The sequence below is a fragment of the Dasypus novemcinctus genome, chromosome 4 (genome assembly GCF_030445035.2).
Source record: "Dasypus novemcinctus isolate mDasNov1 chromosome 4, mDasNov1.1.hap2, whole genome shotgun sequence".
In the NCBI taxonomy this organism is placed as follows: domain Eukaryota; kingdom Metazoa; phylum Chordata; class Mammalia; order Cingulata; family Dasypodidae; genus Dasypus; species Dasypus novemcinctus.
This window is the reverse complement of record NC_080676.1, coordinates 75,740,906-75,754,084: the sequence shown is the minus strand read 5'-3', so window position 1 is coordinate 75,754,084 and position 13,179 is coordinate 75,740,906. Positions and strand designations below refer to the sequence as shown.

The window sequence follows — 13,179 nt, the reverse complement described above, 5'->3', positions numbered from 1 at the left end:
CAACAAAAGACCTTCTTGGAGGAAACATAAAATTGCCATGAAAGAAAATAATTTAAACTCCAGTAAACAGTTAAAATGCACAAATCAGACAAATTTTAGGGTCTGGGCATCAGTGCTTCAGGGACTGGGATGGGGAGCAGACACAGGGAGTAAAGAGCAGTTAGACGCAGGGAAGGGAAGCCTCAGGAGACAGGCTGTTCTGTTGAGCAGGCCCTTGAAATGCCCTTTCGTCCAACACTGTTCTATCCATTTAAATTGTCATAACAGACTTGCGCTCTTTAGCTTAATGGTGTCAGGTAGAGAGAGAGGAGAAGGCTAAGGAAGGAGAAGGAAAGAATATAGAACCACTGTAGCATACTGGTCATATTTCACACTCGGTTCTGATTCCAGCTCCTCGGATACCTGATCCTCACTCTTCCAGCTAAAGACCTGAGCTCTCTCTCTCTGCTCCTTTGCAGCACGACCCTCCACACTTTCCTTTCCATGAATCCCTGGCCTTGGGACCCCTCTGGGTTCTTCTTGCAGAAAACAGATCCATAAGACTTCATAGACTCAGTTTCATGGAAACAAAACAAAAAGAAAATAGTAAGAAAAGGAAGGTTCTTCCTTTGATGCCTATTGTCTTCATTTTATTCTCATCTTAGGTTGTAGGCAAAGGAATAGACTGAAAATTGTGGTTTTGGCTATTTACAATTTATTTTCCGAAAAAGAACTTGTATCCCCACTATAGTAAGAACTCCAAAAAATCTAAAATATAAGGAAAATGTTTGAAGTTGACTGGGTTGGTAACTGCACTACTCTGATGAAAGTGAGAGCCACTAAGTGTACACTTTGGATAGAATGTACAAGGCATGATGGGACTGTATAACACGGTGAACCATGTGGTGGAGATGGACTGTGGTTAACAGTACAAATAGGAGAGTGTTCTTTCATGAGCTATGACAAATATGCAATGCTAATACATAGTGTTAATAACAGGGGATATATGGAAAAAATATACCCAGTGTACACAGTGGACCATAGTTAGTGGTAATAGTCTGATCATGATCTTTCTTAATCTGCAACAAATGTTCCACAACAATGTAAGGTATTGGTGGGGGATGATGTATGGGAATTCCCATTATGCATGATTGTTTTGTAAGCTCACAAATGCTGTCATAAAAATATAAATTATATTAAAAAACCCAGTTTTTTTAAAAAAATGGACAAAAGTCTTGAAAAAACACTTGACAAAAGTAGATATACAAATGGTCAATAAACACATGAAAATATGCTCATTATTAGACAAAAAGGAAATACAACTTAAAATTATAATGAAATATCACATCGCACCCACTAGCACAGCTTAAATTGGATGATGAGGATGTAGAGCAACTATTGTGAATGTAAAATGTTACCATTTCTTTGAAGAACACTGACAATTTACTATGAAATAAAGCAAACACCCTATGACCCTGCAATTCCACTCCTAGGTAATTACTCAAGAGAAAGAAAAACCTATATCCACAGAAAGACTTGTATAAGAACATTCATAGCAGCCTTATTCATAATAGCCAAATGCTCATCATCAGGAGAATGATAAACAAATTATGTTATAGCTATACAATGGCATACTGTTCAGTAACAAAGAATGAATTACTGATACACACAACATGGATAAATCTTAAATACAGCTTGTAGAACAAAAGACATCGGATGTAAAAGAGTATGCCTATGTGATTTCTATAGTGATAGAAAATGTGTAATACAGAAATCAGAAAGTGGTAACCTGAGAGGGTGGAGAGCAAGAATTAACTGGAAAGAGGCATAGTAGACTCCCTGGTGTGAAAGAAAATTTCTGTATTTTGTTGAGGGTGATGGTTACAGGAGCATATAAAATTAACAAAACTTGCAGCTGAATGCTTAAAATCTGTGAATTTTTTGGTATGTAAATTATACCTCAATTAAAACAATACAGAAGGATTACTGCTCACTGGAATACACCGGACACAAAAGGACAAATACTGTATGATTCCACTTACTTGAAATAGCTGGAATAAGCAAATTCATAGAGACAGAGAGTAGATATAGAGATAACAAGGGGCTGGGAGAAGAGAAATGGGGAGTGATTGCTTAATGGATAAAGAGTTTCTGTGTTGGGTGCTAGAAAAGTTTTAGTAGTAGGAGGTAGTAATGATAGCACAATATTGTAAAAGTAGTTAATGATACTGAATTGTACACTTAAAAGTGGTTAAAAAGAGAGAGAGAGAGAAAACAAATACAGGAAGGAAAAATATATAGGCCTAGTTCTATAAAGATAAGTTATTATTATTACCTCTCTTAGACTCCTTAGTTTAATTCCTTTCTCTAGTTAGAGATTTAAATGCTTTTCAAAGACAGTGCTGCAACAAGAACCTGCTTTGCCTGCCACTCTCCAGTCCCCAGTGACTCCCCACAATAATTAGACACTGGGTTTTCTTGCAGAGCTCAGCAGATCCCTGAGTTGACCTGAGAGGATGAGAGAGCTTGAGGTGGGAATTCGGGGTCGTGAAGGTGGTATTATTACATTTCCCCACCTCTGCTTCGAAGAGAGCAACTGCACTTCCATTTGTTTATTTTTTGCTCAAAGAAAAGTCTCACTGTTAAAACATGGAGTCCTGTGCCCCTCTTGAGGGGTTGCCTGCTTCTCCTCTCCAGTCTGCGCAGCATGTAGGAGCACCAGCTCCCCATTGCCTCGAGCTGGTCTTCCACTGCCCCCAGCCCCCGATGGTTCTGGATCAGCAGCGTTTGGTACCTGGGAAGGTTATGCCACATGCCACCTGGGATGAGACCTGGCGTAATGGACATCCCTAAAGCAGGCTCTAGAAGATGCCCTGGGGCTGCCTCGGCCACACTGCTCTGTGACCAGGGGCCAGGCTTTGTTTCTGTCCTCTGAAAAGAACATGGCAGTAGCCATGCTATTGCCTTCCCTATGTCGTAGGGGTAATGTGAGCTAGTGGATTAGAAAACCACTTTAGAAAAGTCTCAGTTTTGATCCACATATCAGGTAGGTTTACTATCCAATTCAGTAAGTACTTCTGACTTTCTACTCTATGTATTGCAGACATTGTAAAAGAAGTATACGACTCAGTCTCTGCAGAGAACTGACGGTAGACGAGGGAGAATCATATGAGTTAAGGTGCAGAACAGTGAACAATCAGCAAATTTAATTTAGGGCAGTGTTTCCATTCATTACATGCTTCAGTGTTCTTTGGAATCATTGCCTTTCAAAAGATTATAATCTGCTTAGATTTCTTGAGGTAAAACATACTTTTACACTTTGTTTAGTCACTGTTTTCAGGTATCAGCCTTTGTAATAGAACACAAGAACCAGAATCAGAGTCCCTGGGTTTGATGATGTCCATTGGCTCTTCAAATTGATTGTGTATAACCATTTTCTGACTTTTCTAGCCCTAAGTTTCTGTTTCTTGAAAGGAGAAAGAGTAGATACTTCGTTTCTAAGGACTTCTCTAATCATGACATTTTATGAGAGCAAAGTTGTGGAATGGCAGACAGAGTTTTTGCAGTCAGTAGAAGAGCTGAGTTGTCTGCAGTTCTGCCCCTCACTAGCAGGGTGAACTTTGAGCAAATCACTACATCAGTCTGAGTGAGAGTCAACTTCCTTCTTCTCCAAAGTGGACCTGCCTGTCTCACTGGGTTTTCATGGGATGGGGTGTGCAAAACTTTATAAACTGTAATTTATCATAGACACATTTGCTGATGTTCTTTTGCTGATGCTATAGACATTGAAACACATGAAGATCACTTTTAAAGATATGTCTTTGGGGGTGCATAATAATGTTGCTTAGATGCCACAGGGTCAAACAGATGCAAAATACAGACTGGTCTGAGGGGTGGGTTATTGACAAAGGCCTGGACTCATGAGGTCCAACTTCGCTGCCTCTCATGAATCCAGGGATCCAGTACTGATGGGTCTTCCCTCGCAGGTGACAGCGGAGCTGGATGCCTGGAATGAGGACCTGCTCCGGCAGATGAATGACTTCAACACGGAGGACCTGACCCTGGCCGAGCAGCGGCTGCAGCGCCACACAGAGCGGAAGCTAGCCATGAACAATATGACTTTCGAGGTCATCCAGCAGGGCCAGGATCTGCACCAGTACATCATGGAGGTCCAGGCCTCAGGTAGGCAACCTTCCTCGTTCTCCTGCTGGGGAGAGAATGAAAAATCAGAATCCAGCTTCCTCCACGGAGTACTTCCCGTCCCATCGATTCATTTTATTCCTGCAGTTGGAAAGAGACTTTTAGCCCAGTTTAAAGAAAAAGAAACTGAAGCCATGAGAGCTGCAATAACTTGTCCAAGGTTGCCCAGTTAGACTGAGGTAAAGATGGGGATAGGACCTGGGTCCCCTGGTGCTGTAGAGAGAAGGGGGAGATCAGTGATGGAAGTTGGCACAGATTCAGAACTGATGGCCTGGATGATAAATAAACCAGGATGGCTCCAAAAGCTGTCAGACATCCATTTAGTTGTATTTAAATTCATGGACATCCTGTTACCCCCTACTCCACCCCAAAACACACACTTTCCCACCTTGTCCTCCATCCCCAAGGCTAGTTCCTTGTCTCCAGTTTTTCAGTGTCCTCAGTTTTTAATCACTGATCTGTGCATGAGTATGTATAAGAAGTGTTGATAAAAATTTATGAGGAGATTCTATAATTGAATAACTTTCCCCCAAAACATGGTCAAGTTGCCCAGATTTGACTTCCTTTCCGCTCAGGATTCATTCAATAGTTGTCCAACAAATGCCTGAGCCCTTATTGGTCTACCTGCTATTCCCCATAATGGCCTTTGGTGTTAGAACTGGAGAGAGCTGTAGAGATCCCTCTAGCTGAAGCCAGAAGAAAAGGCATCACTTTCTAGTCATCTGGCCAGTGGAGCATTAGAGCCCAGGTCTCCTGCTGCCAAATCATACCCCATTGTCCTCACTCCCTAGTTCTACCGGAAACTCAGGTTCCCCCCCTCCAGGACAAGACAGACAGGTCTTAGATCACCACCTCTTTAAATTAGGTTTGGTCCATCCCCCTGGTGATCATAAAAGGTATTTAGAATCCCAAGATTGTTAGGGGGACCTTAGCAATCATACTGAACTTTAGTATATGGGTTTTAAAAAATTGTTATTATTTTATAATCTGAAAGTAAATACTAGCAATCAAAGGAACTTGCTTTTAAGTAGAGGTGAGACAACTAGTTAATTCTGTTCCCTTTCCTGGGATTTTTCATTTGCGTTCTGTGAGGCACAGGAGTACTTACAGCACTGCCCGCCGTGACTGCACAGCCCCAGGGAGGCTATCGCATTGCAGTCTACCTGGGGATAGACCCAGGCTTTACCCTCAGATATTCTGATTTAACTAGTTTTAATGGGACTTAAACGTCAGCAACAAGCCCTCAAGTGATTCTACTGTGCAGACAAGGCTTTTCATCATGATAATTAAATCAAGAAATAATTTGGGACAGTGAATTTCATAGAGTAATTCCCAGATCAGTAGCATCAGAATCACCTGAGAACTTGCTAGATGGACTCTAGGTACTTGGGCCCCAGACCTCCCTTAGCAGAATCTTTTTTTTTTTTTTGGGGGGGGGGTAGGGGGCAGAGTTTCAGCATCTGTGTTTTAACAATCCCTCTGGGTGAGCCTGACGCACCATTGATCTGGGACCTTGTTACTCAAATTGTGGTCCCTGGACCGGCAGCATGGGCATCACTTGGGAACTGGTTTGAAATGCAGAATCCTAGACTTAGGAATCTGAATTTGACCAGATTCTCCAATGAGTCATGTGTAAAGTTTGAAAAGCAGTGATTGAGGACACAGCCTGTACTTTTTCAAGGCCTTATTAGGGAAGAGGGAAAAATGAGCCTTTCTCTGAGATTGAGAACCTTATCTGGACTCAGGATTTAGCCCTGCATGATGTTCACTGCAGCCAGCTATGCAGCTAAGACTGGGAACCGTGAGAGAGTACCGGCATGGTACCTAAGAGGAAGGCTGGCACAGAGAAGCCCTGCTGGGTGCTCACCGTCTCATCTCAGAACTGATGAGGACAGGAAAGGGAACCTTGTCTGTCTGGAAACCTGCAGACTTAGTACCACACTCTTGTCACTTGTCCTGACCTTAGGCAACCCATCCTCTAGCCCAAGAGCCAAGTATCTATGGCAACAGAAAATCTGCTGGGAGCTGATGGTTGGGGTTGGTTGTGCTTGGCAGCCACCTTAACAGGAGGGCTGAGTGGGTGTAAATGCCCCTAGGCAGATGGGCTCCCCACCCCCAACATTATCCTGTTCCAGAGATGAGCTTTGTGAAAAGAGTTTTGATTGGCCTCTTCAGCCCTTTCTCATAAGACTGGCTATTCCCAGCTCTTACCACAGCTAGCTGCTCAGTCTGACATAACCTGTGAAGCTTCAAAGCAGGGGTTTTTAACCTTTTTTGTTCCACAGACCCCTGTGCCAGTCAGGTGAAAACCACGGACTCCTTATTAAGTTCACACTATACTGTATTATTTAATAAATATATCACACCTGCACTAACATGTCCCCACAAGAATAATGTTTTTTTAAAATTTCAATTCACACTCACAGACCCCTTGCTAAGAACTCCTGCTTCAGAGGGAATGGATCAGAGATTTCAGGGAAATTTACTGTCCAGAACCGAACACTTGGTTCTGCGGAGGAGGTATTTCATCTGTAGGCTTGGAGGAAGGAAGGGCAGAGTCACACCAGAGGTGGGGGTGGGATAAGCATACGATAGTCCTTGTCCCTGGGGTGGGGTGGTCATGCTGGGGAATGCAAAAACTTCAGAGACCCAGAATTGAGGCAATAATGGGCTTGGGCATTTACAATTGTATGTCTAATAAACTATATTTGCGCTAAAGGTAAAATAAACTATTGTCTTAGAAAAGGAAAATAGTAAAATTAAGAGTTGGGCTTGTATTTAAACTTACAGGTTAAATTAATTAAGAGCTTATGCTTTGATTTGGTACCAGTAAATGGGAATCAGAAATTTCCATATATTTATTTTCAAGTATGAAGTTTATAACATTGAGCCAAGTTCAACTAAATCCCTCTGTGTACTAACAACTCTAAGCAAAGCAAAAGCCTTTACTGAATCAAAATAGGGTAATTTCTGAATTTGCTCATTGTTCTTTCCTCATTAGAGCCTCAACTTGGGAGGTGTAGGTTTTGCTGGAAAGAACCAAGGCAGGCAAAACAGGCTGGGCGGAATTCAAGGTCCAGTTCTACACCCATGAGCAGTCAACTTTGCAAGTACCTTTCCTTTCTCTTTAGACCATAAGTTCTTCATCTATCCAGTGTAGCAGGTGGGCCTTGACTGCTAAGGGTCCCATCAGGTCTCACTATCCGTAATGCTTCCTCACCACCCTCATTGGTTATGCCACAAGGCTTCAATCCAGTGAAATATGACCATGAAACTGTTATGCTTGATCTTAGGAAGAAGGCAAGAGCTCCATATCCAATTGATATGTTACTTTTGTGGTTTAATCAAAGCATCAAGTTCTGTCTTTATGCAAGGTTTTTAAGTGACCTTTGGGGCCTGGGAAGAACCCAGCCCCAGCATTTGAAAATAAATAAATTAAATTTGAGGGGGAACCACAGCTGTCTTTGAGCATACAGGTTAAGGGGACAAACACCAGCAGTGGACTGCCTGGGGTGGAATCCCAGCCACACCTCCCACTACCTGGGAGTCCTTGAGCATGTTACCCAACCTCTCCAAGTCTTATCTTCCCCTGAGAAACAGCAATCATAAGAACCACATAGGCTCATGGTAAAGAAGTAGTAGGATAATACAGTGGGGTAGTCGGTAAAGCTTGACTCCTATTACTGTTTAGCCTCGTGCTCTCGCACGCATCGCTTCTGTTGAGGTTATTTATGTTCCTGCAGCTCCTGCCACTGCAGGTGGGCAGGCGGCTTTCCTCCTCCTCTTTACAGTCCCAGCATCTAGCGGAGTGGCTGTGTCTTGCACATAGCAAATTCTCAGTACTGTGGGTGGGACTGACATAGGTAAAAATAACAGACTACAAATCATTTTACTTGTGTAGAAAGAAAGAAAATATCTGTGTCTTTCTGAAATGGAAGCTGCTTTGGAGTTAGAGGAATGTGCTGTGGTTGGGGCTGAGACAGAGGAAGAGAACCTTGAGTTAAAACAATGGTCTCGACCTGGCTGCATATTTAGACTGGGAAAGTCTTAAAGCTATCAATGTCTGGGTCCCATCCCTCAAGGATTCTTACTTAATTGGTCTAGAGTGGGCCCAGAGGTTTTTAAGCCTCCAGGTGATTCTAATGTACAGCCATCATTGTGAACACTGATCTAAAAACCTGATTAAAGGACTTTGCAATTTCTGAACTGGGTTGCATAGAGGAAATGACATGGAAGGAGTGGAGAGGGGAGGGGGAAAAAGAGACAAGATGCTTTCTATTTTAGACACTGGTATTTAAAGAAAACACAAACCATTGAAAACATGTTACAAATACAGGCAGCATGGACAGGAATACCTAAATTTTACCCTAGACCTCAAGCACCGCTCTCCTTGAGGAAGTTAAGTACTCCTGGGCCTGGTAGCAAAGGAAACTCTTTATTAGTAGCTGAGCCCTTGAGTCCTAAATAAACTCCAATTCAGAGCATTTGGTGACTGAGTGTGGCATAAGGAATATCTGTTTCCCAGTTTCCTGGCCATTATACCATCTTCTACAGTGGCTCACAATCTTGGCTGCACACTGGAACCACCCTGGAATTTTAAGAATTACTAATGCCTCCTGGGTCCCACCCACAGAGATGCTGATGATATTGGTCTGGGGTGTGGCCAAGACAAGATGATTTTTTAAAGCTCTCCAGATGCATCTGGGAGCACTGGTCTAATAGCATCCAAACCACCACGGTTTCTAATGATATACATCAAGCAAGAACATAAACACTTGCCCATAAGATTTTATTTTACATTGTGTATATTGTATAAATCCACTGATAATCAATAATGAATATGTTATAATATCCCTAAGGGAATTTAAAACATGGGAAAATGTCTTGTCTCACTTTACCTTATCGCACTTCATCCTCCCAATGTTTCAAGAGAAGTAGTAGTTGTGATTCCCATGGATGTGGAAATCTACTTACCCAGAGAGGGTAAGGAGCCCAGAGTCTCTAAGTAGATTGCAGATCCTAGATTCAACCTAAGTCTATCTACCACCAAAGCTCACTTTCTGCCCCAGTACTTGATCCCAGTTGTCCCCTAAAAAGATCCATTTGTTCCTTTGACAGATACTTATCAGGTATTATGAGTTGGGCACTGTGCTAGGTTCCGAAGATGTGGAGATGAATAAGATGAGCATTGCCCTGGATGATGGATGGGCAAGTTTGCAGGACATTTTGGGAGCACATTAGAAAGGAATCTTGACACAACACTTTTTTAAGAGTCTGACTAACTATTTCGTTAGGAATGTATAGCACTACCGCATTGAAAGAACAAACATATTTTTGCATTGCTAAGAACACATAAGGAATTCTGTTAAACCTATGGAGAAGTTGAAAGTAGTAGTGTCAGCACAAGCGAACTCTGCTTGCTATTGATTGTTGGATACTTCCAGGTGGATGGGCTTTAACTGGGGCTCTGGTCAGTGTAGTTAGGGGCAATGGGAGAAAGAGAGAGGAGTTTCTATTCTTCTGGGTTGGACTGGAGTAAGTTTTCATGTTCACTCCATCCACCACAGGATGTAAGGTTCCAGAGTGCTGCAGTGCCATCAGCATTGTACTCACCCATTTTACTTCTTGTCTTAGAAATATCAAGTGAGACAGTTGAAAATGAAGAGTCCACGTCTTGGGACATCCTGGAAGCCCATTCTGGATGATGTCCTAAGCAGGTAGCTGCCCTCTCTGATGTGTCACCAGCTTAGAAAGCCTATTTCTATGCGGTGTGGTAGGGATGAACTGTGAGCTAAACACAGAAAGACACTTCCCAAGCCTAGAATACTAAACATCAGATACACATACAGAATGAAAATAAGCTGGAATAAATCTGCATTGTGGCTGAAAGTGGGGAAGAGCTTCTACTTCTGCCGATGGATCTTAAATTGCATTTCTAGAAAGTAAACATAAGAGTCATGGGCCATGCCTCTATGCAAAGCCTTGCAAAGGTAGAAATTTTTGTATGTCTTCCTTTTATTTTTGTCAAGAGATGCTCTACCTCATCCCCTTGGTAATTGAAAATAGTAACTAGAAGGAGTTAGCTACCAAAAGAACAAGCCATTCTTTTCTCTGTCTCCCACAGATATTCCAAGAACTGGGACTTGGAATTATGAAACTTAAGAAAAAATAAACATGAAAAGATATTGAAATTATTACCATGCAACACCAAAAAAAAATTTGTTCCCACTCTCCCATATTGTCCTTATATAAAACACTATTTTTGCCTACAGGAATAAATTTTCTCTAGCCTAGCCAGACTTTCCTTATACTCCAGCTGTCTTTGCAGGTGTGCTGGTGACAGCAGAGATGAATTTCTGATGATGTGAGTCAGAGTGATGGGGAAGTCTCCCACAGGGGATTTATTTTTAAGGCAGTCATACATTGGGACTGGTAAACTCTTTTTGGTTTGAACCCATGGAAGTACACTACCCTTTGGTGTCTAAACTGCTGGGTTTTTTAATCTGAACCCCATTGTTGATTGGGGTCCACTGTGTCAGCATAGACAAGGTGTCAGCATCAGGACCACAGCGGTATTGGTTCATAGATTATGGGATGAAGAGGCAGGGAAAGGATTTGAATAGAACTAAGATGCTGCAGAGCCAGACAGAGCCAGGGGTCAGAAGCAGGCAAGCAGTCCTGAATTAGAAAAACACAGGTCACAACTTACACAAAGTTGGAGGCAGATAGGGTCCAAGAAGGCATGACTGTTAGAAGTTCAAGGTAAGAGTCAGGAACTTGCAAAGCCATGGGACTGAGGAGCAGGGAGCCACACTTACAGTGTTACATGACATATGCTTCCCAGGCATATTCCTATTTAATCTCTATGCAGAAGTTATTGTTATCCTTGTTTTACATATAAAGAAAATGAAGCTTCTGAGAGGTTAGGTATCACGCCCAAGGTCAGGATTCTAAGTCGGATCTGGCTCTAAAGGTAGTACATTTTCCATATTGTCTTTGAGAGCTAAATAAGGAACTAAATTCAAGTCACTAGTAGACAGAACTTTGATAATTAAGGTAGTCCCCTTCCTCTGTTTCAAGGCTTGTTAATAACCCTTCCTGAAATGGAAACCAATTCGAGCAAGGCTACCTTGGGCCTGCTGGTAATAATGTGTAAAGAGGAGCACTGGCTGTGGTGAAGAGAGGAAGTGAGTGTGAGTGCACTTCTGTATTGAAGAGGTATGTAGAAAAAGTAAAACAGGGAGGTGGGGAAGGAAGAAGATGAGGATGGAGCAGCAGCTGCTGGCAGGCAGGTATTGATTCAAGGTTCCCATTGCAGCTCAGATGGTTGGCAGTTTATTAATGTTGGATGACATATCCATAAGCATTGGGGACACTCATCAGTGACTGAATTGTTTTACTGATTACTTTAGATCCATGGAACTAAAAAAGATGAGCATACTTTCCTTGTGTGGACAAATCTTTAACATGATTTTTCTAAATGGATAAGCACTCCATATTGCTGTGGTATTGCTGGGGTGTGTTTATTGGGTGTATTTGCCTGTGGTTGGGAAATAATACATGAGAGCCAGCATGTATTTCCAAGAGTTACTTTGGGGAGGGACCTAAATATTTGGCTAATAAAATCACCACTGCCCAGCTACTCTTATCAAAGTGGATTTACCATTAATTTACTAATGGTAATTGTATTTGACCAGCTAAAACAAAGAGGGCCTTTGCTAGAAGTTCCTGAGACAGGGTCTTTTGGGTTTGGTTTTGTAATGTCCAGTAGGATCCAGAGGCTTGCTTGAGAATGTTCTGAGCATGTGGGAAATCACCCACCAGGGACTGCATGGTACCACTGTCTTATTTAAGGATAGATGTCCAGAGAAGAGGCTCTCTCTCTACCTCCACTGCTCCTCTGTTGAAAGCTGTCCCCAGGCAAAGGATCAGTTAATTCAAAAGAGATGGCATGAGTTTGAGCATCCCAAACAAAGACCCATTTTGATGTTCTAAGCAATTCCACAGAGGAATGACGCAGAGATTCGGAGGGTGCTGACCATGGCTATTTTCCAGATTCCAGTTTTCATTTGCATATTGAAGGAAATGTATTCTTCACAGCACCATCTGGTTTATAATTGTTTACATTTTCTTTTAATTAGGAATTGAATTAATCTGTGAGAAGGATATTGATCTGGCAGCACAGGTGCAAGAGCTATTGGAGTTTCTCCACGAGAAGCAGCATGAATTGGAGCTCAACGCGGAGCAGACCCATAAGCGGCTAGAGCAGTGCCTCCAACTGCGGCACCTCCAGGCTGAGGTCAAACAGGTGAGCCTGACCTTCCTCCTTTGGCCTGGGCTTCCTGGCCAGCTAAGCCAGACACGGGCCTGCTCCTGCTGTGGGGCAAGGCTTATAGAGCCACAGGTACATCCCTTTAGATAGTCAGAACTTAGAAAACAGGTAGGTAAAGAACTGATTGCATTCGTTTCTGAAAGCTAGGCTGCTATAACAAATAGACCCAATAGTACAGTGGCTCAAACTACAAAGACATTATTTCTGTCTCACATAACAATCTAAGGAGAATATTGCAGATTTTTCACAAGTTGTCCTCAGTCCTGAATCTTCCTTTCTCTCCTTAATCCCAGTGTACAGTTCATGAAAAATACAAATCTTTCAATAGATATATTCAGGCTTTAGCTTCAGGTTGATGAATTTGGGGTGCCTGTAGACCTAGCAGAGTGCTTGACACATAATAAATAGTCAATAAGTAGTAGCGGTTAGCCTCATTTTTTCAATGTATGTGGTTCTTATAAGAACTTTGTTTCCTTATTAGAGTCAGTTTTAAAAAGAACTAAAAATACTTTCCTGTGTAACATGTTATACCGGTCATTTTACCAGATATACCCAGTTCTCTGAGCAGTTAACCTCTGGGAACATACAGACTTTTTATTTTTTTTATTTATTTTTTATCCTCCTCCCCCCCCCCCCCCCAGATAGTTCTCTTGTCTGTCTGCTCATTG

General features: G+C 42.2%; 1 protein-coding gene across 1 annotated transcript in view; it reads left to right on the top strand.

The window, feature by feature from the left end:
* KALRN (kalirin RhoGEF kinase) overlaps positions 1-13,179 on the top strand; it is a 775,504-nt gene that overhangs the window by 442,393 nt on the left and 319,932 nt on the right. The window contains 2 exon segments of the mRNA XM_058295672.2: positions 3,966-4,161; positions 12,321-12,487. Of these exon segments, the coding sequence (XP_058151655.1) occupies positions 3,966-4,161; positions 12,321-12,487 (363 nt within the window).